Below are 27,247 nucleotides of genomic sequence, written 5' to 3'. Positions count from 1 at the left end.
GCGATTTAAACAATTTGAAAACAAATGTCGGCAAAATTCAGAAAGTAGGTCACAGTGACCTACTTTTTCATAAATATGTTTTAAGGTCCCAAGATGCATCAAAGTACAAGATTTGATGATTCTAAACCTCCCAGTGTCTGAAATAATGGGATTTAATGTTTTTAAAAGGATAAGTCATTAAGTTCAAAAAATAGGTCATGGTGACCTACTTTTAAGTTGACATTGTTTGAGGACCCAAGATGCATCAACTGACAAAGATTGATGATCATAGGCCTTAAAGTGTCCAAAATATGCCTTCAAATCTATTTGAAAACAAATCCCCGCAAAATTTAAAAAGTAGGTCACCGTGACCTACTTTTGAGTTAACATGATGTGAAGTCATAAGATGCATCAACTTACACGATTTGATGATACTAGTCCTTATAGTAAGCAAAATATACACATTTTTATTAATTGTAAATTTAGGTCAACTTTGAAGTGACCTTGAGACCACGCCCTTTGCCCCAGGGTAATTCCCCATGCAAATTTTAATCTTCGACATATCCTATCCTTGTTTGTAAGTTTGGTGAAAATCTGCCTGGTGGTTATGGAGAAGATTTTTTAGCAACCAGTACTTTTGGTTTTGTTTTCCTGATTATCTCCCCTTGTTTAAGGGTCCTAACCCTTATTTTAGTATAAATGGTAGCCCTTGGGCCAAGGATACCCTATGACAAATTTGGTACATGTACCGATTGGCCAAGGGGTTCTTGAGTTATGGCCCATATTCTAAAAAGTTTACGCACACTGCACACCGCACAAATGGCCATAGTATTAGCTCTTTGAGCCTTTGGCTCAGAAGAGCTAAAAAATTCAAATTCATAGCCGTTTCACTGCTTTAGGGTTACTTGCTTATATACGATATGATTTCTGAAATGTGTTAAATATACTTTCTTCAACTTGACATTTTAGCTATAAGAACGTTCTTTTTTCTTTCCATTGAAGCTATCACACCTATTTAATGGAACATTCCAAAGAAAAGGCGCGAAGATATATTCGTGGCGTTTGACGCAAAATTATGAATAGTGACTCCATTTCATTATTCTAAGACGGATGTACTGTAGATTTAGAGCTGTGGTCCAAATAGCGTAATAGTAAGAGGTGCCTTTTCTCTGAAAGTGTAAATGAGCGTGATTCTAAGGGAGGGGGGTACTCGGTGTAAATCGGAGTTAGATACCTTGTGTTATTATTATGTGACATTTGGCGTGAAAAAAAAATGTATCGTGACCCGACTTAACTAGTAGACAAATGACAACAGAAGTGCAGTAATAGATACCATTGGCATGCCTGTATATGGAGTTGCATGGAATAGAAAGTTGAATACATATCAAATAAAAGAAAATAAACAGTATCATTTGTTCATCAGTAATAGGTCATCTCTCCTAAAAATTACTCTTAAAACTGTAATGGGTAATGGATTTTCACATCGGCCACTTGGGTTCAATCCCTCGTATATCCGATTTTTTCAATCACTTTTTCAATTTGATTTTACGGTTTTTTTTCAGAATCGGACGGAAGACCACTCGTTGCTCGCAATGAGTTTCGTATCTAGTTAAGGTCTTCCGTCTTCACAGAAGACCTTATAGTGATTCTATTGTTTCTTTTTAAGGTCTTCTCTTTCCAACCGAAGACCTTATCATTTTCGTTCGGTTTCTTTTTCTCTATTATTATTAAGGTCTTCCGTCTCCAACGGAAGACCTTCTACTGATTCTGTTGTTTCTTTTCCACTATTATTATTATGTCGTCCCAGACGAAGTCGGGACGACATATTGCGATTGTACGCATGTTTTTTTGTCCAAGCGTTTTCTTGGACATGGCTGGGACAATCGTCTTGAAACTTTCCTCAAAGGAAGATCACTGGTAGTTGTGGGACCGTTTTTTCAATTTCTTTCAAAATGGCTACCGTTGCCATGGAAACCTACAAAAAGCGACGAATTTTGTCCGCGAGTGTTCTCTCTGGTCCTTTGGACATTCTTCATGAAACTTTGTAGTTGTAATGGTTAGTATATGTAATTGTGCGATTTGCATTTAAAAATTGGAAATTGTAAAAAGTTTCCATGGAAACATGTGAAAAGTGGAAATTCTTTTACTTTGATTTTAAATCAAAGTACTGAAAGTACTGAAGGGACTGATACGAGTTGATGGTTTTCCAAGCTTAGCTATAATGGGTTTTGTTTTAGTAATGACAAAATGTGAAAGATTTGTCCAGTCTGGGACGACATAAGCTATTGCTTGCAATGGCAAACTTTTTAGTTAAGGTCTTCCGTCTTTTTTTCATAGTTAGGGCGGAAGATGATGCATCATGAGAATATCTCCAGACGTGTTTTTCCTTCTTGTTCAAAAAGTGCAATTTTTCATTCTTTTAGGTTTCTTTTTCAAAAAGTGCAATTTTTCAACTTTTTTGTTGTTTTTTTAGGGTTTATAAAGTGTCTTTTATTATTATTATTATTATTCTTTTTTTTATTCTATGTACCGATTTTTATTAGTATTTTTAGATATATTTTGAGATATACCTGTAGTAATCATGATGTAATGTAGAGAGACTGCACGCGATTTCTCGAAAACAGCTTGATGGATTTCGACGAAACTTTCAGGACTTATGTAACATTACTTGAACCTTATGCATTCTTTTCCGTTTTGATGACGTCACTTCCGGTTTGGAAATATTGCCGATTTTATGAATTTTAAAGGGTCAGGTTGTCTCCAGACTTTCTCAATAATGGCTCTAGATAGAAACATGAAACTTTCAGGTATGATAGACCAAAGTCTATAGATATGCGTAACGTCTTTCGTTTTTACCGGAAGTGCAGTACCTCGGCGCTGGCTATGGCTCGAAAAATGACAAATCGCAAATTTCAAAATTTTTAACACCTTTTCTACGATATCTTTTTACCTGTAAACATTTTGTTAAAACATATAGAACAAAAGAAGTGTAGAATTTCAAGATCTTTCAAATGATATCTTAAAGAAAGGGCTGGCCTCTAAATTTAAGGGCCTAGAGGGGCCGAAAGTTTTTCTTTCATAAGTCAAAAAGTATTAAGAATTTGTAAGAGGTCAAAGAAGCAAAGTTGTTCTAAATGTCAAGCTTAATCTGCTGGCGTCGTCGAAATACGTCCGGCGACGTCACTTCCGGCCAAACCGGAAGTAGTCGGAAAAAGCGTATTTTTGCCATTCTTGACAAGTTTTTGGGTAATATGTTACTGGAAGCCTTAAACTTAATTTTCCGTCCGTCGACGTCACTTCCGGTTAAACCGGAAGTAGCCAAAAATAGCTTATTTTGAAGTTTTTGACGCAAAATTGAAATTCATTGCTTTTTTTTCTTGACGTCACTTCCAGTCAAAACAGGACGGAAGACCTACTTGTTGCTTTGCAACGAGCTTTGCTCTAGTTATTATTCTTTTTTTTCTTACCGATTTTGTGCAGACAATTTCTCGAGAACGCCTCTACAGTTTTTCATGAAACTTTCAGCAATAATAGGAAACTATTTGAACTTCATGCGTTTTTTTTTATTTTGCCGTCGTCACTTCCGGTCGCGAGATATGGCTATTTTTCTGTTTTTAAAGTGTCATTTTGTCCGAGAGTGTTCTCGAAAATGGTTGGAGATTGGGTCCTGAAACTTTCAGGGATGATAGATTATGACTCCTAGATTTGAGAAGGATATATGGTTTTTGTTGCCGTTGCGTCCGTCATCCACCAGAAGTAGTTTAAAAATATGCAAAATTTTATTTTTTTCTTTTTTAAATGTTTCTTATGAAGGCAAATAGAGTGTCTCATGTAATATTATGTCCATCGGAAGTTATTTTTTCCAAACCGGAAGTAGTCCAAAAAATGAGCATTTTTCCTCGAAATTATCAGGGATGATTCCTTCACACTCAGAAAGGAGTTATAGGTCATTTTAAGTACTTCCAGTCACACCGGAAGTGAATTATAATAAAGACCGGAAGTTGTTTGAAATTGATATATTTCACTCTTAAATGTGTTCTCACGTATTTTGAATAATTGATCTGAACACTTTTTTTTCATTTAAAGTTGTTTTATAACCTTATCAAAAATCGAACGGAAGACCTACTCGTTGCTCGCAACGAGATCTCACCTAGTTAAGGTCTTCCGTCTTCACGGAAGACCTTATAGTGATTCTACTGTTTCTTATTATTCTTATTATTATTATTCTTTTTTTTTTGACAAAATTTTGTGCAGGCGATTTCTCGAAAACTATTCAGCGGTTTTTCATGAAACTTTCACAAAATATGTGTCATTATATGAAGTTGTTACATCCGAAGAGAAATTTGGAAAATTCGATTCTGGTGCCAAGTTATGGACAATTTCCTGATTTTAAAATGCGATTTTGTCGCGCACTTTTTTCGAAAATGGCTAAGTATATGATACGGAGACTTATTGGAGATGATAGATCATGACTTTCTGGTTTGCAGAATCACCTTTTCGTGCGTCGTCAGTACTTCCGGTCGTTACGAGATGGAAATTTAAAAAAATTGTAATTTCTAACTTTTTTGTTTTTCAGTATTTTTCATTAATTTTTAGTGTGTTAATAGAAACCCTCTTTATAATGCTTACTATTTAATTTGTTTGAATATTGATAAATCGAAACTCTAGATATTAGCATTCGAAAATCTGAAGCGGGTCCAAAATGGCGGCTGTCTCTGTCAACGCCGACATTTCGCAATAGTGGTTTACGGAGGCAGCCGAGCGTTTGCTTTAACGAAAGTAACAAAAGAATAAATGAAATGTAAAGGAATACTTGGATTGTCACGTCGTAGTTTCGTTGCAGTTCTGTGTCAAACTAACGTCTTCTATAATTGGTTTTGGCTGGTTTTCAAAGTAGAAAAAGAATTAAAAGACTAAATGTGCAAATGAAATTCGATACCTAATATCTTTTGTGCATCACGGAAAAACAGATCTTAAATCATGCTTATAAGTAATACTTTCTCAAAAAAGAATATCAATTAATATTGTCAGTATAAATCGTAACCACTGTTTTTCCTATGCACACTTGTGTCATATTAAACTAATGAATAAGACAAAAATAAGAAAAAGATTTTTTTTTAAAGATCGCTTCATGGTGTTTATTTTAGCTTTCTTGTCTCGAAGACCTGATTCAAGTTACTGAGCAAAAATGATATTTGATTCTTTGACCATCGAAGGGCGAGCCATATTTTTCGGCGAAACGTTTCAACCTTTTTCGATTAATTAATCGGGATAGTTCACTTTGGGGATAAACAGGAAATTGAAAAAAAAAATCATAACCGTTTCACCGCTTTAGTGTTACATGCATATATACAATATGGAATTTTTAAAATGTGTTCAACATACTTTCTAAATCTCGAATCTTTGGCTATAAGAACGTTCTTTTTTAATTTCATTGAAGCTATCACACCTATTTAATAGAACATTCTAAAGAAAAAGCGCAAAGATTAACTTGTGCCATTTGGCGCTAAATTTTGAATAGTGACCTGCCTTTCATAATTTTAAGAGAGAAGCATATTCGTTAATATATACAAGCAGATTTAGAGTAGAGGTCCCGATAGCGTAATATTTAGTGCGTTGGAAATTCATGCTAGCGACTTGGGTTCAATCCCCCTTCTGTGCAAATCTTTGTTTTACTTTTTCAGCTCGATTTTACGTCTTCTTTCCGGAATCGGACGGAAGACCTCTCGTTGCTCGCAACGAGTTTCTCATCTAGTTATTATTATTATTATTCTTCCAACCGAATTTGTGTATGCAATTTCTCAGAAACGGCTCGGCCGATTTACATGAAATTTTCATATGTAATAGCTAATCAATCGATCTTGATAGGTTTTTAAGCGTTTTTATGACGTCACTTCCAGTCATGAGATATGGACAATTTTCTGATTTTTAAATGCAGTTTTGTCTTGATTTAGTAGCAAAAAGTGCTTAAAATATGAACTGAAGATTAATTGGAGATGATAGTTCATGATTTATAGTGTTGTAGAATCGTCTTTTCGTGGGTTGTCAATACTTCCGGTCGATACCGGAAACGAATTTAAAAAACGCAACTTTTCAACTTTTCTTTTTATATATTTTTGTTTAAGAATTGAATAGAGACACTTTTGCAGAAGCAAAATATGTAATTTGTTTGAAAATTGAAAAAGCCAATCTCGAGATATTTGCATTTGAAAACTCGAAGCGGTGATCACAATGGCCAAATGGTTAGCGCGTTGGATTGTCACGCAGGCGACCCGGGTTCGATCCCCCGTGTGTCCAAAAAAAATTATCACTTTTTCTGCTTGATTTTTCGATATTTTTTAATTTTCAACCATTTTCAACTATATATTATAAACTTTTAAGCATATCTTACGTAATTTGGGGTCACAAGGGGCCAGAATGCTAAATCTTTGACGCTTTATATTACAGTGGCCTCCACTTAATCTGATAGCGGTTAAACGAATATTTCGGCTATTCCAATATAATTTCAGAGCAGAAAACCATTTCTTCTATATTTATTAATAATTTCACCTGATATTCTGATAAGAAAATATTAGAATTTCGTTTTATCTGATACAAAAATTTGGTTCATCGTAGTATTTTTTTATAATTGTGACCTTGTTCACACCTCTAACTTCCCTAGTGAAGCCTTTGTTTACTCTGTCTGACACCTTGAGTACGATAATGAGGGGATTAGTTACGGCTGAATGCACGCAGTCACCTTACCTGTGTTAATAATTGGCACACTAGATTGATATGTTTTGATACAGTTATGATGATCAGCTTGGGTTTAATTAAATTACTTTTCAGTGATGTACTCGATAATTATGATAATTGTTTGCAATTTTTTCCAAAGTTAGATTTTAATTATTGAACGTATAAGCTTGTGTATGATAATTTGCTTGGACATTAAAATGCATCATAGTTACAGGACTATTAACTTGAGAATTGTCACAAACAGTATGAAATACATAACTATGTTAAAGAAACAAATAAAACAAAACAATTTTTTTTGTTTAATATTACGTATTATTTATCCGGGGGGAAATAAATTACAGAATAAAGTCAGACATTTAGTCTACTTCCGTTTCCAAAATGGCGGCCATCGAAGAAGGAATGTAAACCTGTGCTGATTAAAGATGGCAATAACTATTAAAAACAAGAGGCCCAGGGGCCACAGCGCTATATAAGATCAGAACTGAACGTTTACTGAGGTGATGGTGGGGGGAGGGGGGGTGTGTGTTGAAACAGGGGTTCATGATTTGAACTAGAATCTACACTACCTTAGGATGATTCCATATAAATATCACTAATCATGGCTTTGAAGTACTTGTGCCCAGTGGTTCTTGAGAAGAAGATTTTTAAAGATTTTTCTTATATATTCCTATGTAAAAGTAGGGTAAGCCATTTTGGCCCCACCCTTGCCGGGGGGGTCATCATTTGAACAAACTTGAATCTACGCTACCTGAGGATGATTCCACATGAGTTTCATCTTTCCTGGCCCAGTGGTTCTTGAGAAGAAGATTTTTTAAAGATTTTTCCTATATATTCCTATGTAAAGCTAGGGTCGGCCATTTTGGCCCCACCCTTGCCCCGGGGGTCATGATTTGAACAAACTTGAATCTACACTACCTGAGGATGATTCTACATGAGTTTCATCTTTCCTGGCCCAGTGGTTCTTGAGAAGAAGATTTTTTAAGATTTTTCCTATATATTCCTATGTAAAACTTGGGTCAGCCATTTTGGCCCCACCCTTGCCCCGGGGGTCATCATTTGAACAAACTTGAATCTACACTACCTGAGGATGATTCCACATGAGTTTTATACCCAGTGGTTCTTGAGAAGAAGATTTTTAAAGATTTTTCCTATATATTCCTATGTAAAAATTGGGTCGGCCATTTTGGCCCCACCCTTGCCCCGGGGGTCATGATTTGAACAAACTTGAATCTACACTTCCTGAGGATGCTTCCACATGAGTTTCATCTTTCCTGGCCCAGCGGTTCTGGAGAAGAAGATTTTTTAAAAATGCCATTAATTTTTAACAAATTCATGGTTATCTCCCCTTGGAAATGGGCGTGGCCCTTCATTTGAACAAACTTGAATCCCCTTCACCCAAGGATACTTTGTGCCAAGTTTGGTTGAAATTGGCCCAGTGGTTCTTGAGAAGAAGATGAAAATGTGAAAAGTTTACAACGACGATTGTGATCAAAAAGCTTTGAGCCTTTGTCAAGCTAACAATTTTATAAGTCATTTTATTAGAAAAATGTTGTCGCATTAAATTAGTAAGTAAGTATAACATTTCATTTTTGGAGAATCTCCAGGTAAAGTAATCAAACGAAACGAAAGTGCAAGTTTGAAATTTGCTACGATGTATTGTCAATACATGTAGCTCTATACATCTTTGTTTGGACTTGAAATGGAGCAATCGGCAATTCGAATATTCGGCTATACTGATAACAGAAGGCTGACAAACTAACTATTTGATTAAGCGGGATCCACTGTATCTTGAAAAGAGGGAATATTTTGATAAGCAATATTGAACAAAAGATGGTCAGAATAATATTCTAAACAATATGCATACTTTGAATTTTTGTAAAATGGCCCCATTAAGGACTTGTAGGGGTGGACCCTAAATATTTCCATTCAGCATATCTCCACCACGAAAAGAAATCTCTGAATAAGTGTTGAACAAAAAGTCTTTGATATCACAAGATCTTTCATTTCATATCAAGAAAAAGGGGCTGACTCCTCAAATTAGGGGCTCAGAGGGGCAAAAAGTCTTTCGTCTTTAACTCTTTAATGATCAATATTTTGTGATACAATACAGAAGCAAAGATATTCATCTTAACGATTTGCAACAATATATGACACAATTTTTATCATATATTACGTAATTAGGGGTCACAAGGGGCCAGAATGTCAAATATTTGACGCTTTATATCTCAAAAAGGGGGAATATTTTGATAAGCAATATTGAACAAAAGATGGTCAGAGTAATGTTCTAAAGAATATGCATACTTTGATTTTTTGTAGAACGGCCCCATTAAGGACCTTGAGCGATGGCCCCTAAATATTTCTATTCAGCATATCTCCACAACGAAAAGAAATCTCTGAACAAGTGTTGAACAAAAATTCTTCAAAATCACAAGATCTTTCATTTGGTATCAAGGAAAAGGGGCTGACCCCTCAAATTAGGGGCTCAGAGGGGCCAAAAGTCTTTCATCAATAACTTTTTAATGATCAATATTTTCTGATACATTACAGAACAAAGGTATTCATCTTAACGATTTGCAACAATATATTATAAAAGTTTGATCATATGGGGTCAAAAGGGGCCAGAATGACATATCTTTGATGCTTTATATCTCAAAAAGAGGGAATATTTTGATAAGCAATAATGAACAAAAGTTAGTCAGAATGTTCTAAACAATATGCATACTTTGATTTTTTGTAAAACGGCCCCATTAAGGACTTGTAGTGGTGGCCCTTAAATATTTTCATTGAGCATATCTCCACAACGAATAGAAATCTCTGAATAAGTGTTGAACAAAAAATCTTTAAAATCACAAGACCTTTTATTTGATATCAAGAAAAAGGGGCTGACCCCTCAAATTAAGGGCTCAGACGGGCCAAAAGTCTTTTATCTATAATTCTCTAATGATCAATATTTTGTTATACATTACTGAAGCAAAAGTATTCATCTTAACGATTTGTAAAAATATATGATAAAATTTTGTTCGTATGTTACGTAATTAGGGGTCACAAGGGGCCAGAATGCTATATTTTTTATGCTTTACGTCTCGAAAAGGAGGAGTATTTTTATAGGCCATATTGAACAAAAGATGTTCAGAATATCGTGATAAAAATCAGAAACTTTAAATTCAATGAAGGATAACTTAATGTCATTCTCTTTTAATGAATATCTCAGTCAAAATCACATCTCATCTTATCGAGAAATTCAACGGAAGACCTATTCGTTGCTCGCAATGAGATCTCATCTAGTTATTATTATTATTCTTATTATTTTTTTTCCAAAATTTTGCGCACGCGATTTCTCGAAGACTACTGGATGAAATTACATGAAATTTTCAGGAAAGATGTGTCATAACATGAACTTGATCTATCTGAGCAATTTTTGGAAACTCACTTCCGGTGCCAAGTTACGGACAATTTTCTAAAATTAAAATGACATTTTGTCCACCATTAAACTCAAAAACGGTAAAAGATATCAACATGAAACTTTCAGGGATGATAGATCGTGATATTCACTATCCAGGACGCGAAGTTTTGTTCATCGTCAATACTTCCTGTCGTTAGGAGATGCAAATAAAAAAAAAATCGTATTTTCTAACTTTTTTGTTTTTCAACATATTTTATCTATTTTTGGAATGCTAATAGAGACCCTTCTATTGATGCTTACTATATAATTTGTTTGAATATTGATAAATCAAAACTCTAGATATTAACATTTGAAAATCTGAAGCGTGACCAAGATGGCATCTGTCTCTGTCAACTCCGACATTTCGCAATAGAGGTTTACGGAGGCAGTCGGGTGTTTGTTTGAACGAAGGTAACATAAGGATAAAAGAAATGTAAATGAATACGTTGATTGTCACGTAGTAATTACGTTACAATTCTGTGACAAAATAAAGATTTACTGTAAGTGTATTACATTTGGCGTGTACGATATTTGGCGGTAATTCAATTTTCAAACAGTTAGCGTAGATTTGATTTAGCGCTGTCTGAATTGGCTAGTTATAAAAGTTAATATACAAGACATTTAGCGTTGTACTTGAATTAGCGGACACTGCTTTCCGCCAAAATCGCTAAATAGAATATACCACTAAATGTAATACGTTTACAGTATTCCAGGGTCTTCTCAAATGTCTTCTATAACTGGTTTTGGTTGGTTCTCAAAGTAGAAAAAGAAAAGACTAAATGTGCAAATGAGAGATACCTATTATCATTTGTTTTTCAAGATGGAAAAACAGATCTTAAATCATAATTATAAGTTATAGGTTTTCAAGAAACAATATCGATGTATATTTAGGAAAGAAAATATCATTTTTAGAGTTTCATTGGGGTATGACATGAAGTCGGTCACGTGATGAAATTCTATAATGCCCAAAGGGCGTTATAGTAGATTTGATCACGTATCAACTTCATGTCATACCCCAATGAAACTCTAAAAATGATATTTTATTTCTGATATTTATATTTTATGCTTTTAGTCGTGTTACAAGGAAATATAGGCATTACTTAGACTTTGCTTTTGAAATGCAACTTAACGTTTCTGCGATGTCATTTGACGTCACAATCGGAACTTTTCAAATGGCTCGTGCAGTTTGCTTTTCATACTTAAGAAAATTTGATCATGTGACCGACTGCATGTCATTAAAAATTGAATGTCCATTTTATTAGCATTTATATAAGGAAAGACATCAGCAAATGTAAATATAGTAAATATAAAACGTAACCACTGTTTTCCCATGCACACTTGTGTCATATTAAACTAATACAAGAGACAAAAATGAGAAAACCATTTTAATAAGATCGTCTAATGGAGTTTATATTAACATTTTTTTCTCAAAGATCTGATTCAAGTTATTGAACATAAATGGTATCTAATTCCTTGACTGTCGTAGAGCGAGGCATGTTTTTCGGCGAATAATTTCAACCTTTTTATGAAAGTGTAACTAATCGGCATAGTTCACTTCTGAGACGAGAAATAAATGTTTAAAATTATAGTCATTTCACTGCTTTTGTGTTACTTTTCTATAGAATGTGTACAATATGTTAAATATACTTTCTAAACCTCGAAATGTAGGCTATGAGAACGTTCTTTTTTCTTAATTTCATTGAAGCTATCACACCTATTTAATAGATCAGTCCAAAGAAAAGGCGCGAAGATTTAACGTGGCGTTTGACGCGAAATTATGAATAGTGGCCCGTCTTTTATAATTCTTAGACAGGTGTACTGTAGCAGAAGTATACAAAAGTACATTTAGAGCAGTACTCCCAATAGCGTAATGGTTAGCGTGTTGGGGATAAAAGGGAAAAAAAGCGGATTGGATTTTCACGCTGGTGACCTGGATTTAATCCTCCTTGTGACCAAAATTTTTAATTACTTCTCAGCTCGATTTTACGAGTTTTTTTTTCAGAATCGGACGGAAGACCTCTCGTTGCTGGCAACGAGATCGTTTCTAGTTAAGGTCTTCCGTCTTAACGGAAGACCTTATAGTTATTGTCATGTTTCTTCTTCTTATTATTAAGGTCTTCCGTCTTCACGGAAGACCTTGTAGTGACTCTACTGTTTCTTATTATTATTATTATTATTATTAATATTCTTTTTATTATTTTTTTGACTTTCTAATTTTGTGCACGCGATTTCTCGAAGACTACTGGGTGTAATGACGTGAAATTTACAGAAAAGATGTGTCGTTATATGAATTTTATATATCCGGAAGATTTTTTGAAAATTCCTATCTGGTCATAAGTTACGGGACATTTCCTGAAATTAAAATGACATTTTGTCCACGATCAAACTCAAAAACGGTAAGAGATATATCAACATGAAACTTTCAGGGATTATAGATGGTGATATTTACTATCCAGGACGCGACCTTTCGTTCGTCGTCGCTACTTCCTGTCGTTAGGAGAAACGAATTTAAAAAATTGTATTTTCTAACTTTTTTGTTTTTCAATATTTTTTATTTATTTTTGGAATGGTAATAGAGACCCTTCTATTGATGCGATTTTGTTGTGCACTTATATCGAAAATGGCTAAGTAAATGATAGGGAGACTTATTGGAGATGATAGATCATGACTTTCTGGTTTGCAGAATCACCTTTTCGTGCGTCGTCAGTACTTCCGGTCTTTACGAAATGGAAATTTTAAAAATTCGTAATTTCTAACTTCTTTGTTTTTCAGTATTTTTCATGTATTTTTGGTATGTTAATAGAAACCCTCCTTATAATGCTTACTATTTAATTTGTTTGAATATTGATAAATTGAAACTCTAGATATTAGCATTTGAAAATCTGAAGCGGGTCCAAAATGGCGGCTGTCTCTGTCAACGCCGACATTTCGCTATAGTGGTTTACGGAGGCAGCCGAGCGTTTGCTTGAACGAAAGAAACACAAGAATAAATGAAATGTAAAGGAATACTTGGATCCTCACGTCGTAGTTTCGTTGCAGTTCTGTGTCAAACTAACGTCTCCTATAATTGGTTTTGGCTGGTTTTCAAAGTAGAAAAACAAAAGACTAAATGTGCAAATGAAATTCGATACGTAATATCTTTTGTGCATCACAGAAAAACAGATCTTAAATCAAACTTAAAAATAATACTTTCTCAAAAAAGAATATCAATTAATATTGTCAGTATAAATCGTAACAACTGTTTTTCCTATGCACACTTGTGTCATATTAAACTAATGAATAAGACAAAAATAAGAAAAAGATTTTTTTAAAGATCGCTTCATGGAGTTTATTTTAGCTTTCTTGTCTCGATGACCTGATTCAAGTTATTAAGCAAAAATGATATCTGATTCCTTGACCATCGAAGGGCGAGCCATGTTTTTCAGCGAAACATTTCAACCTTTTTCGATTAACTAATCGGGATAGTTCACTTTGGGGATAAACAGGAAATTGAAAAAAAAATCATAACTGTTTCACCGCTTTAGTGTTACATGCATATATACAATATGGAATTTTTAAAATGTGTAAACTTACTTTCTAAATCTCGAATCTTAGGCTATAAGAACGTTCTTTTTTAATTTCATTGAAGCTATCACACCTATTTAATAGAACATTCTAAAGAAAAAGCGCGAAGATTAACTCGTGGCATTTGGCGCTAAATTTTGAATAGTGACCTGCCTTTCATAATTTTAAGAGAGAAGCATATTCGTTAATATATACAAGCAGATTTAGAGTAGAGGTTCCGATAGTGTAATATTTAGTGCATTGGAAATTCATGCTAGCGACTTGGGTTCAATCCCCCTTGTGTGCAAATCTTTTGTACTTTTTCAGCTCGATTTTACGTCTTCTTTCCGGAATCAGACGGAAGACCTCTCGTTGCTCGCAACGAGTTTCTCATCTAGTTATTATTATTATTATTCTTTTTTTTGAAAAAATTTTGTGCAGACGATTTCTCGAAAACTGTTCAGCGGTTTTTAATGAAACTTTCACAAAATATGTGTCATTATATGAAGTTGTTACATCCGTAGAGAAATTTGGAAAATTCGCTTCTGGTGCCAAGTTATGGACAATTTCCTGATTTTAAAATGCGATTTTGTCGCCCCTTTTTATCGAAAATGGCTAAGTATATGAACTGGAGACTTATTGGAGATGATAGATCATGACTTTCTGGTTTGCAGAATCACCTTTTTGTGCGTCGTCAGTACTTCCGGTCGTTACGATGTGCAAATTTTAAAAAAACGTATTTTCTAACTTTTTTGTTTTTCAATATTTTTCATTTATTTTTGGTATGTTAATAGAAACCCTCCTTATAATGCTTACTATATAATTTGTTTGAATGTTGATAAATCAAAACTCTAGATATTAGCATTCAAAAATCTGAAGCGGGTCCAAAATGGCGGCTGTCTCTGTCAACGCCGACATTTCGCAATAGGGGTTTATGGAGGCAGCCGAGCATTTGCTTGAACGAAAGTATCATAAGGATAAATGAAATGTAAAGGAATACTTGAATTGTCAAGTCGTAGTTACGTTGCAGGTCTGTGTCAAACTAACGTCTTCTATAATTGGTTTTGGCTGGTTTTCAAAGTAGAAAAAGAAAAGACTAAATGTGCAAATGAAATTCGATACCTAATATCGTTTGTGCACCTCGGAAAATCAAATCTTAAATCATACTTATAAGTCATACTTTCTCAAAAAAGAATATCAATTAATATTGTCAGTATAAATCTTAACCACTGTTTTTCCTATGCACACTTGTGTCATGTTAAACTAATAAATAAGACAAAAAATAAGAAAACGATTTTTTAAAGAGTTTATTTTTAATTAGCATTCTTGCTTAAAGACCTGATTCAAGTTATTGAGCATAAATGATATCAGATTCCTTTACCGTAGTAGGGCGAGCCATGTTTTTCGGCGAAACGTTTCAACCTTTTTCGATTAACTTATAGGAATAGTTCCCAGGATAAACAGGAAATAGAACAAGAGGCCCATGGGCCACATCGCTCACCTGAGCACTACGGGTAGGAAAAAGTAGAAAATGGCTTTTTATTGTAAAGTTTAAATCCAAAAGTAGTCCCATGACCAATCATGGATTTGCTATCTTTTAGAAAATGATTTTTAAAGAATTTTCCTATATATATATCTTTAAAAACTTTGGTCGGCCATTTTGGCCCCGCCCTACCCCTGGGGGTCATGATTTGAACAAATTTGAATCTACACTACTTGAGCATGCTTCCATATAAATATGATGAATTATGGCTTTGTCATTCTTGAGAAGAAGATTTTTAAAGAATTTTCCTATATATTTCTATGTAAAACTTTGGTCGGCCATTTTGGCCCCGCCCTACCCCCGGGGGTCATGATTTGAACAAACTTGAATCTACACTACCTGAGCATGCTTCCATATAAATATGATGAATTATGGCTTTGTCATTCTTGAGAAGATTTTTAAAGAATTTTCCTATATATTTCTATGTAAAACTTTGGTCAGCCATTTTGGCCCCGCCCTACCCCCGGGGGTCATGATTTGAACAACACTACCTGAGGATGTTTCCCCATAAGTTTTATCTTTCCTGGCACAGTGGTTCTTGAGAAGAAGATTTTTTTAATATGCCACTAAATTTTCATTAATTCCCAATTATCTCCCCTTGAATAAGGGAGTGGCCCTTCATTTGAACAAACTTGAATCCCCTTCACCCAAGGATACTTTGTGGCAAGTTTGGTTGAAATTGGCCCAGCGGTTTTTGAGACAGACAGACGGACGCCGGACAAAATGTGATCAGAAAAACTCACTTGAGCCTTTGGCTCAGGTGAGCTAAAAAAGTTAAAAATTCATAACAGTTCGACCGCTTTAGTGTTACATACATATATACAATATGGAATTTGTAAAATGTTTTAAATATACTTTCTAAACCCCGAATCTTTGACTATAAAAAAGTTCTTTGTTCAATTTCATTGAAGCTATCCCACCTATTTAATAGAACATTCCAAAGAAAAGGCGCGAAGATTAACTCGTGGCGTTTGGCGCTAAATTTTGAATAGTGACCCGCTTTTCATAATTTTAAGAGAGAAGCACTATTTCGTAAATATATAAAAGTAGATTTAGAGTAGAGGTCCCAATAGCGGAATATTTAGTGCGTTGGAATTTCATGCTGGCGACTTGGGCTCAATCCCCCTTGTGTGCAAATCTTTTTTTACCTTTTCAGATTGATTTTACGTTTTCTTTCCCGCAATCAGACGGAAGACCTCTCGTTGCTCGCAACAAATTTCATATCTAGTTATTATTATTTTTCTGACATGATTTCTCGACAACTACTGGATAGAATTACATGAAATTTTCAGGAAAAATGTGTTGTAAGATACTCTTGAAAGTTCCATGACAGTTTTTGGATATTCCTCTCTGGTGCCAAGTTTTGGACCATTTTCTTGATTTTAAAATGACATTTTGTCCACGGATAATCTTAAAAACGGTAAAAGATATCAATGTGAAACTTTCAGAGTTTATAGATGATGATCAATACTTTCCAGGACGCGACTTTTCGTTCATCGTCAGTACTTCCTGTTCCTTCCGGAAGCCAATTTAAAAAGTCCAATTTTTCAATTTTCTTTGTTTTTCAATATTTTTCATTTATTTTTGGAATGGTAATAGAGATCCTTTTATTGATGCTTACTATATAATTTGTTTGAAAATTGATACATCTAAACTCTAGATATTAACTTCCAAAAATCTGAAGCGGGACCAAAATGGCGGCTGTCTCTGTCAACTCCGACATTTCGCGTGTAGGGGGTTAAAGAGGCAGCTGAGCGTTTGCTTGAACGAAAGTAATATAAGGATAGATAAAATGTAACTGAATACGTTGATTTTCACGTAGTAACTACGTTGCAATGCTGCTGTGTTAAACTAAAGTGTTTATCTAATGTGTAGAATGTATTAAATATACTTTCTATACCTCGAAATTTAGGCGATAAGAACTTCTATATATTTTTTTATTTCATTGAAGATATCACACCAATTTAGTAGAACATTCCGAAGAGAAGACACGATTTACTCATGGCGTTTGACGCGAAATTATGAATAGTGACTCTCCTTTCAGAATTCTAAGACATATTAAGAGCCATTCTCTGTAATGATTTGAAATTTTATATAGGAGCTGTGGCACGCATAGTCTCAGAATTTCTCCAAACTCTCTATGATAAAAGTCATTGATACCCTAAACTGAAATCAGGCAAATATTTGGTTGCTATGTTGTATAGTTACCATGGCAACATGTCTTAAAGTTCGAAAAATGGCATTTTTTAACATGTTTAGAGCCCCATAGTTAACATTTGCGGCAAAGCAAACAATTGGCAATGACTGTTTCAAATAGTTGACGGTCAGATGTCTCAAATGCATGATAAACATGTTTGGTAAATCAACTATTACATACGTTACTATGGTAACAAAGTATTCAAAAGTAAAAAACATATATTCATTGAATTTTATAAAGTCATACACGTAAAAATAAAAAGCAATTATAGGATGAAGTGTTACCAAATAATAGAAAAAAAAGCCTTGAAACATATACCAAGAACAAAATATAAAATTTCATTTTGGTTGGCAATGGTTGCCAAGGTTTTTATACCACAGAGAGCCTTCAAAGTAACACTCTGTGTAATTAAATCTGATCCTATCTTTTAAAAAAAGCACATTTCCTCATAACTAATGATCAATTTTATAGATGTCGGTGTGCTCCAAGTTTTCCCATTTGAAAAAATTCAGATTAGATTCTTAAAATAGAGCGTTGCTATGGAAATAAGCAGAAAATATATGCTTAAAAACCTGAAAAAATATTTTCTTTCCTTGGATACGTACCCTTAAATGTAGATTCCCAAAACTTTTATGATTGATATTTATTAACAGCTAACTTGACTTTTAATTTTGACTATCATCCAATCTCTAAGTGGATGCAAGAAGTTGGTACACAGGGTTTAATATTGATATAAAGTTCACAAAATCGAACATTTTCCGTTCTTGGTAACCATAGCAACAGTGTTGTTTTATTCATCAAATTTTATCAATATATGATATTGAACTTCAGTTCTAACAGATAAGTACTATTCAAGCTGAGTCCTTTAATTTGTTTCTTGATTAAATGGCAATTTAATTCTTAATGCAACGAAAAATAATTCACTTTTAAGCACTGGTACTTTGTTTCCATGGTTACACTGCAAAGTAGCAATTATACCCAATTTTTCTTATGGTTTTGGTGTTGCAAGGTCCTAAGGATGCATATTTGCCAGTCTTGAATTTTCATGTTTTTCCTCAAGACAGTAGGATTAACCCAATCTTAGTTACTGGTTTTGCATGGTTACACTGTGTTACCATGGCAACCATAAAAGTTATTTATAGAATAATATTGCTTATACTTATATACTTAAGGTCAAACATTTTCATTGTTTTTCTTAAGCCGTTGATTGAGTTTGAGCATGTAACACCTACCATTAGTGAATACGGAGTGTTTTTCAGCATATTTCAGCATTTTAAATGTATTCCAAAAGTACCTTGGTTACCATTTACTTAGAGATATAATCTAAACAGTTTCTTTACAGTATAAGTGACGTCAAGGTGTCATGTTTTTGTGAGAATGGTTTGTTTGCTTTTTCTAGTTTTTATTAAGCCACAGTCAAGATTTAAAGTGGCTTAAAATCTCGATTTTTTAAACTTTTCCGGCTGTTGCCATAGCAACCGAGACACATAGCAACAAAATTTTGTTTGATATTTGTTTCTGGTGTCAAGTACTAAGCATGGGTGAAGTTTCATCAAAATCAGTGACCATGCGTGGCAACGAAGTTTAAGTGGTTACAGAGAATGGCTATTAACTATTGCAGAATTACATGTACATACAAGTAAAGTAGGAGGATCAAATAGCGTAATAGATAGCGTATTGAATTTTAACGCTGGTGACCCGTTTCAATTACCAGTGTGTCCAAAGATCTTTTAATCACTTTTCAGCTCGATTTTACGAGGTTTTTTTTCCTGAATTGGACGGAAGACCTCTCGTTGCTTGCAACGAGATCATATCTAGTTATTATTATTATTATTATTTTTCCGCCCATCTATTTTTGTGCATGCGATTTCTCGAAGACTACTGGACGGATTTTCATGAAATTTTCGGAAACAATGTGTTATTATCTGAAGTTATTTCATCCGAGAGATTTTTTGAAGATTCGCTTCCGATGCCAAGTTACGGGACATTTCCTGATTTTAAAATGACATTTTGTCCACGGATTATCTCAAGAACGGTAAAAGATATCAAAATGAAACTTTTAGGGATGATAGATCATCGTAATTACTATCCAGGACGCAACTTTTTGTTCGTCGTCAGTACTTCCTGTTGTTACCAGATGCGAATTTAAAAAGTCAACTTTTTTGTTTTTCAATATCTTTGAAGTATTTTTAGCGTGGGTAATAGAGACCTTACAAATGATGCTTACTATATAATCTGTTTGAATATTGACAAATCCAAAGTCTAGATATTAACATTCAAAAATCTGAAGCGGGTCCAAAATGGCGGCTGTCTCCGTAGACTCCGCCATTTCGCGAGTAGGGGTTTATGGAGGCAGCTGAGCATTTGATGAAACGATTCTGACATAAGGATACATGAAATGTAAAAGACTACTTCAACTCTCACGTAGTAGTACATTGCAACTGAGTGTCAATCTTAAAACTTAATTTCCGTTTCACTGCTTTAGTGTAACTGGGCTAGATACGATATGTAATGTGTATAATGTGTTACATATAGCTTCTTAACGTCGAAATAAAATAAAGGCGCTAAGAATTTTTTATTTTTAAAAATTTAATTGAAGCTATCATACCTATTAGATAGATCAGTCCAAAGAAAAGGCGCGAATATTTACTCGTGGCGTTTGGCGCAAAATTATGAATGCTTTTTATAATTCTTAGACAGGTGAACTGTTGCAAAATTATACACAAGTATATTTAGAGCAGTTCTCCCAATAGCTTAATGGTTAGCGTGTTGAGGATAAAAAAGTAAAAAAAAGCGCATTCACGTTGGCGACATGGGTTCAATCCTCCTTGTGACCAAAATTTTGAATCTCTTTTCAGCTCGATTTTACGTGCGTTTCTTTTCCTGAATCAGACGGAAGACCTCTCGTTGCTCGCAACGAGATCGTATCTAGTTATTATTCTTTTTTCTTCTTATTTCTTCTCCGGTACTTTTTTGTCCGCGAGTGTTCTCAGAAACTGTTCGCCCAACTGAGCTAAAACCTTTTTAAGTCAAATGTCATGAAAACACGCCCATGCACGTGCGCTGCAATCTGATTGGCTTAAAATTTAAATGGCTATAACTCCCTTGTTTTTCAACCAATCATGATGGGATTTAGAACATAGACAGACATAAGGGACTCCTACAAGAGGGTATGGTCATCATGCACATGCATGCACGTGCGTGCACATGCACTTTGCTCTGATTGGCTGAAACAAAAATCTCAATATCTTTTTTGTATTTTGACGAAATACTTTGAAATTAAAAACATAGTCTTGTATTAAGATATCCTACAATATGATATATAATATTTTCATGAAATCACGTGTATGCACGTGCGCTACAATCTGACTGGCTTAAACTTTAAATAGTTATAACTCCCTTGGTTTCTAACCAAACATGATGGGAATTATATCATAGATAGACATAATGAACTCCTAAAAGAGGGTATGGTCATCATGTACATGCTTGCACGTGCGTGCATGTGAAATGAGTAAAATTAAAAATACACTTGAATGAGTGTATTTTTTAATAATTAATTGCTTTGATATTTTAAAAGTATATTAAAATATATAGATAGTGTAGACAAGATGATATGGTCATTACGCACATGCATTCACATGCACAGGCGTGCTATGCTAAAATATAAATATATTTTGTATTCTTCTGGGAAAACGTTGTTTAAGTCTAAATTGCATAAAGCATATCTTATTTAAAAGAGCTTAAAGGGAATATGGCACCAAAAGGGAGTTGGGGAGTGTTTGGGGAACATCTTTAATGGTCCCCGTTACAATTTAGCCCTAGTTTTTCTATGCAAAACTTTGAACTAGCATTGTGGCTTACCCCACCCTTGGGGGTTATGATTTGAACAAATTCAATTCTACACTATATGAGAATTCTTCCATATTACTATTATTATATAAATACTAGCACTAATCATGGCTTTGCTAATCTTGGGAAGAAGATTTTTTAATGATATTTTAATGTAAAACTTTGATCCCCCATCGTGGCCCCACCCTATCCCTGGGGGTTATGATTTGAACAAACTAGAATCTATAGTATCTGACGATGCTTCCATAAAAATATTGCTAATCATGGCTTTGCAGTACTTGAGAAGAAAATTTTTAAAGATTTCCCTATAAAATTCCTATGTAAAAATTTGATCAGCCATTGTGGCCCCACCCTAGCCCCAAGGACCATGATTTGAACAAACTTGAATGTACACTCTCTGAGGATAATTCAACATGAGTTTCATCTTTCCTGTCCCAATGGATCTTGAGAAAAAGATTTTCAAAGATTTTTCCTATATATTCCTATGTTAAATTTTGATCAGCCATTGTGGCCCCACCCTACCACCGGGGGCCACGATTTGAACAAACTTGAATGTACGAGGGGTGTTAGAAAAGTTCGCGGACAAGTTTTATTGTGAGCGCGCTATTTCCACGAAACCGGTCAAACTTTGCAGATAAAATCTTTACCTTTTTTCCAATTAATATACAAGAATTTGTTGCTCTCCGATGATTATTGAAAAATATACAGCTTTTTTATTTTGATAAATCTTGCTTCACGGAGCATGCTACATTTTGGCATGTTTACATCACAAAGACTCTTTATTAAAATTAAAAATTGCACAATTGTACCGCAAAGAGTTTTATGATATTTTACCTGCCGCTATAGTATTCATGAAACGTCACTGGGAAAAATTTTGAACTAAATTGGAGGGTATATGACTGTTTTATAGCCGTTTTTACCTGATCAACGCTTAAAAACACAGCCAAAAATCGGAACGTCATTTAGTGTCATGGAGCACTGCACTATGTAAAAATTATGTTTGCAGACTGGAAAATGTCTGAAAAGAGATTAAAATGTTCAAGATGCTGCCGGGAATTTCCTACACCTACAAAGGACAAGTTTTCAAATGGTTGTAGCTTCATAAGAATGGAAGGATTAACATTTTGAATGATTACCTCCATCGATACTTCAATACCCCCGTATCGCATGGACGTTGCGTTGCGCCTATATGGTTTTGCATAGTTTCCATACCTGATCGATTAACTGCATAGACTTTTTTAAAGATCTCAATAATATCCGAATCAGTACAAAAGACATTATATAAAAGAAAAGTAATATGTCTTGATATAGATATTCAATTTTAAAGTAGAAAATAGATAAGAAAAATCTGAAGAAATGAAAGATTTATAGAACTTTGCTGGTTGAAATCGGGTTGTCACGTCGCCTTACGTCAAGTGATTGCTCCGTGAATTCCATGACCTCATAGTAAAAATCGTTGTAAATTTTCAAGATTTTATTCTATGGACCTGAATTTTTACATACCAATAAACAAAATGAAGGAATTTATTCAGACATAGGTCATACTTCACAGTACAAAATAGATTTTCCGTAATTCAAAGTGTCCGCGAACTTTTCTAACGACCCTCGTACACTACCTGAGGATGATTTAACATGAGTTTTATCTTTCCTGTCCCAATGGTTCTTGAGAAGAAGATTTTTAAAGATTTTCCCTACATATTCCTAATATGTAAAACTTTGATCGGCCATTGTGTCCCCACCCTTGCCCTGGGGGTCATGATTTGTATAAACTTAAACCCACACTACCTGAGGATGATTCCACATGAGTTTCATCTTTCCTGGCCCAATGGTTCTTGAGATCCCAACCTATTTTTGTCTTCTCTTGATTATCTCCTCGTGTAATTGGACTTGGCCCTTCATTTAAACAATTTAAACTACCCTTCACCCAAGGATGCTCTGTACCCAGTTTAGTTAAAATTGGCCCAGTGGTTCTTGAGAAGTCAAAAATGTTTTTTAAAAGTTTACAGACAGACAGGCAGATGACGGACAAAATGTGATTAGAAAAGCTCACTTGAGCCTTTGGCTCAGGTGAGCTAAAAAGACACATTTTCTTTTAAAATTTCACTTAAATTAAAGGTCACAGTAACCTTGAAATAGGTCTCAACACACCTTCTAGTCTAATAATTTTCTAGTTATGGGCCAGAAAGGATTTTTTCCATGTTTGACTATAAATTTTTAATCATAGGTCAGATGCGACCTACTTTTCTACCCAAGATGTATCAGCTGATAAAATATGATAACTCTAGGCCTAATAGTATTAAAGTTATGAGCTGGACACGAGAAAAGCTAACAGCTAGACGGACGGACACAAAGTCTATAACATAATACGTCCCATCTTAAGACAGGCGTATAAAAAAAAACAACCTACCGACCCTTGACTCTTTGAAAATGTTACAGGAAACAAACATACTTTTTTTAAAGCCTAGAAGTATCGAATCAGCTGAGAGACATAAACCCTGTATGCAGGTGATAAGGGTATATTGCTGAATAAGTAAGGGAAGTTGCAACTGAAAAATTTCCTTTTTCTTGATCATTTCCCTTTTCAAGAGAATATGCCCCTTGATTTGTCCCAGGATCTGGACAGTGAATGGACACAATCAGAAAAGCTCACTTCATGACTTGAAACTTTTAGAAAAAGCTTGAAAATTATTGTGTACTTTGAAATCTGAAATTTACTTACGTAAGGTCATCATTAGGGCTCTTCTGTTGTAGAGATTTTCCTATACCAAAGCCCAGGAAACACACTGCAAACATAGGTGTTACACCAGCCACAGGAGCAGCCATTCCCTTGTACAATCCAAAGAAACCCTGTCATAGCACACATTGTATAATTAGAATTCATTATACATTTAAAGTTGAACATGAATCTTAAATAGGCATATGCCATATTAAACTCCCTATCTATTATATCAACACTGGGGTATTATTATTAAGACTTCACATTCTTTACACGTGATTGCTTTTACCTTGTTGCTGCTGCTGAGAGTATATGTATGTCTAAGGGCCAGTAAGGCTTGCCTCATTAGTCATGGAACTTAAGTTTTAGCCTTACCGTGTGTACACCCTTAATACACCTTTTTTCGAGCCTTGCAAGTCTGACTTAGGAATAGAACACTACTCTGTCTCTTAATACAAGACTTAGCTGACATTTATTTCTTAACCATTGAAAACCATTTACACAAAGTTCGATCTATTTTCATAAAACCATACGGTTCACGTTGGTATTTTGAAGAAAACACAAATTATATTCAAATAAGATAATGAAAATATCCACAAATACTTCAGTTAACCACCTCTTCTTTGTTAAGAAGTGTGAATGCACTGGTCAGTAAAACTATTTCAAAGTCCTAGCTAGTAATCTATTATTCTGTTTAATAATGCACACTGTTTATGGTTAAAAAAAACATGGAATTTATGCAAATGTTGTTTATGATATTGTTAAGTCCTGCTTTAACGTGTGGACATGAGAGCCATACGTCCTGCAAAACGTAAGGCTTGAGACTTACCTCGGTATAAGGCAAGCCTTACCGTGTGTACCGGCCCTTACATTCTCTGTTTTGTTTATTTCACTAAATGTGTACTTGTGTTCATTTCACTTTTTAACATTGACCTGTGCAATTGATATCAAATAATTTTGTTATCTTTTTTTGACAAAATCAAACAGAAGTCATTTTCGTCACAACCAGGTAAAACAAAATAAAACTAGGACTGTCCAATAGGAACAATTACCCCCCCCCCCTGGGTTTTTCAGAGAAGGTGCAAATTCACAAATATTTTATGGATCTATTATGGGTTGTTCACAATTTTCTTATAAACATTTAGAGTGAAAACATAATTGCTCATTATAATTTTTGGGAGTTGATTATATCAAAGAGTCTATGTCAGTCGGCCAGGACAGGAAGTGCAACTGACAAACAGCTGGCCGGCCGGCCGCCAAGGAAAATGAGCATTGTGAAATAATTCCCCATTAAACTTACTATAAAGAAATTATAATTCTTGACAATATAGTCCACAATCTCTCTGTATTCAACTTTAGTCTGTCATTTTAATTTCCTCTTAGGCATCTTTCACCTAAATAATCATACCGATTCCGATATGTATTCATACACTGTGCATGTATTCTAATTTTAAGACAGGAAATTCCCGACTAACAAAGCGTCTGCAATATGATGAGAAAACATGATGGTATTCTTTTGCTACAGTATATTTAGACAATAAAACAATGGGCTTAGTAATCAGATGTACTATAAAATTTAAATTCAAACTGGAATTCAGAGAACAAAACTTCATGTCTAGGCTAGCTGTTTTGTTTACAATGCATGTGTATGTGTGCACCTGACTCAGACTGATTGATAACTCAGCGGGCATTGTGTGCTTGCAAATCTCTAATATGTGTAAAGCTTTAGATAAGATCTCCCCACTGCTGCAGAAGTGACCTACTGCATGGATTAAATATTACTTCTCGCCTTTTACTTTTGTGTCCGGAATGTTTGTAAATGAGTAAATGAGGAATACACAGGATGATTTTTATATGTGTAATATATGAAGCTTGCTAATTTCTTTTGTTTATGAAAAGTTGTACTGTCATACAGTATAGTGAAAGTCAATTTGCGTGATAAGATGACTGTTTGACTAAGCAAGATAAAGAGTGGAAACAGATTATTGCAAATTGTTGGCACATTGAGTATTTTAAGGACGTGGATGGATGTTGGAGTATACAATTTCCTTCTAACACAAATCTTTGTTACAAGTGCATACACATTTTGAGAAAAAAAGGCCAAATACACACGTATATTATACTTTGTAATTTAACAAATATCTCTCTGCAACTTTAATTAGATTTCACGGAAATCGGTCTCAAAAATATACAATGTTATATTTAAAAATGAATTGTACCAGGCAAAAAGGCATAATTAATACAGTGGCTGCAACGTTATTGTTGACAAACCAATCGTGTAGAATCGTTCGTGTATCGTGTGTGATCGTTCATGTAACGTGCGAGAACGTTCGTGATTCAGATTCAATCATTTGCGTTTTTAATCGTGCAAGATCATGCGTTTAGAATCGTGTAAATTTCGTTTTGTAAGTTTTTATCGGAATGTTATTTGTAAAATAAGCATTTCCCTTATCTTTTTTTTTAATTTATTTATTTAAATTCAAAGAAAATGAATGAAGTGCAATTTACATAATAGAATGCAGAACGAACTAATCATCGCCCGTAAACAAGCAAAATAGTAAGTCGTACAATATTAAGTTCTCGTCAAATAGCGCGATCAATATTGCGATAAATGTACTTAGATCTATAACGCATCTTTTAAATCTGATTTTCATCATCATTAATTACTTCTAATTGTAGTCAAGATAATTTTGAAATCAATACATCGAAAATAAATAATTTTTTCTTACAAATAAATAAACATTTCTCAATGCTTACATAAATATTTAGTCGACGAATATACATGCACACAACATGATTTTTGGGAGTTTTGATTATCTATGATTATCGCTTATTTTTAATTAATATAATTTAAAATTTCTGCAAATAAAAAAGTCAAATAATTGGCAATTTCATTTTTAGAGATTCACAGACATATTGAATCAATGGAAACATACGGATTTAGTTTGTAATTTACGTCATTCCATGCTGCCATCTTTTTTTTCAATCGTATCTCCATTTCTGCAAGTCATGAAATCCAATTCAATCAAATTATACCACCCACATACATGTACATGTGATAGAACGAAAAAAAATCTGTTTTCTTAGGCCGGAGAATTACCTTAGAAATTATTATTTATAATCTAAAATATTAAGTCTTACATGTATTTAGCTATAGAAATGTCAATTTCTGTTTCTTTTTTCAAAGTCTATGAAATAATATTGATAATTGTTTGAAATCTTAAATTAGTATTAAGCCGTATT

The 27,247-nt window shown here is 34.2% G+C and overlaps 1 protein-coding gene across 2 annotated transcripts in view; it reads right to left on the bottom strand.

The window, feature by feature from the left end:
- LOC134280031 (mitochondrial carnitine/acylcarnitine carrier protein-like) overlaps nt 1–27,247 on the bottom strand; it is a 172,479-nt gene that overhangs the window by 96,621 nt on the left and 48,611 nt on the right. For both annotated transcript variants that reach the window (XM_062762462.1, XM_062762463.1), the window contains exon 3: nt 24,008–24,135. In XM_062762462.1, coding sequence (XP_062618446.1) covers nt 24,008–24,135 — 128 coding nt within the window. The remainder of the gene's footprint in view (nt 1–24,007; nt 24,136–27,247) is intronic.

This window comes from Saccostrea cucullata, unplaced genomic scaffold (genome assembly GCF_032062105.1).
Source record: "Saccostrea cucullata isolate Sc308-1 unplaced genomic scaffold, CSIRO_AGI_Scuc_v1 ctg1725, whole genome shotgun sequence".
NCBI lineage: Eukaryota > Metazoa > Mollusca > Bivalvia > Ostreida > Ostreidae > Saccostrea > Saccostrea cuccullata.
Note: the sequence above shows the minus strand (reverse complement) of the source record. Positions and strands in the feature narration are given on the sequence as shown.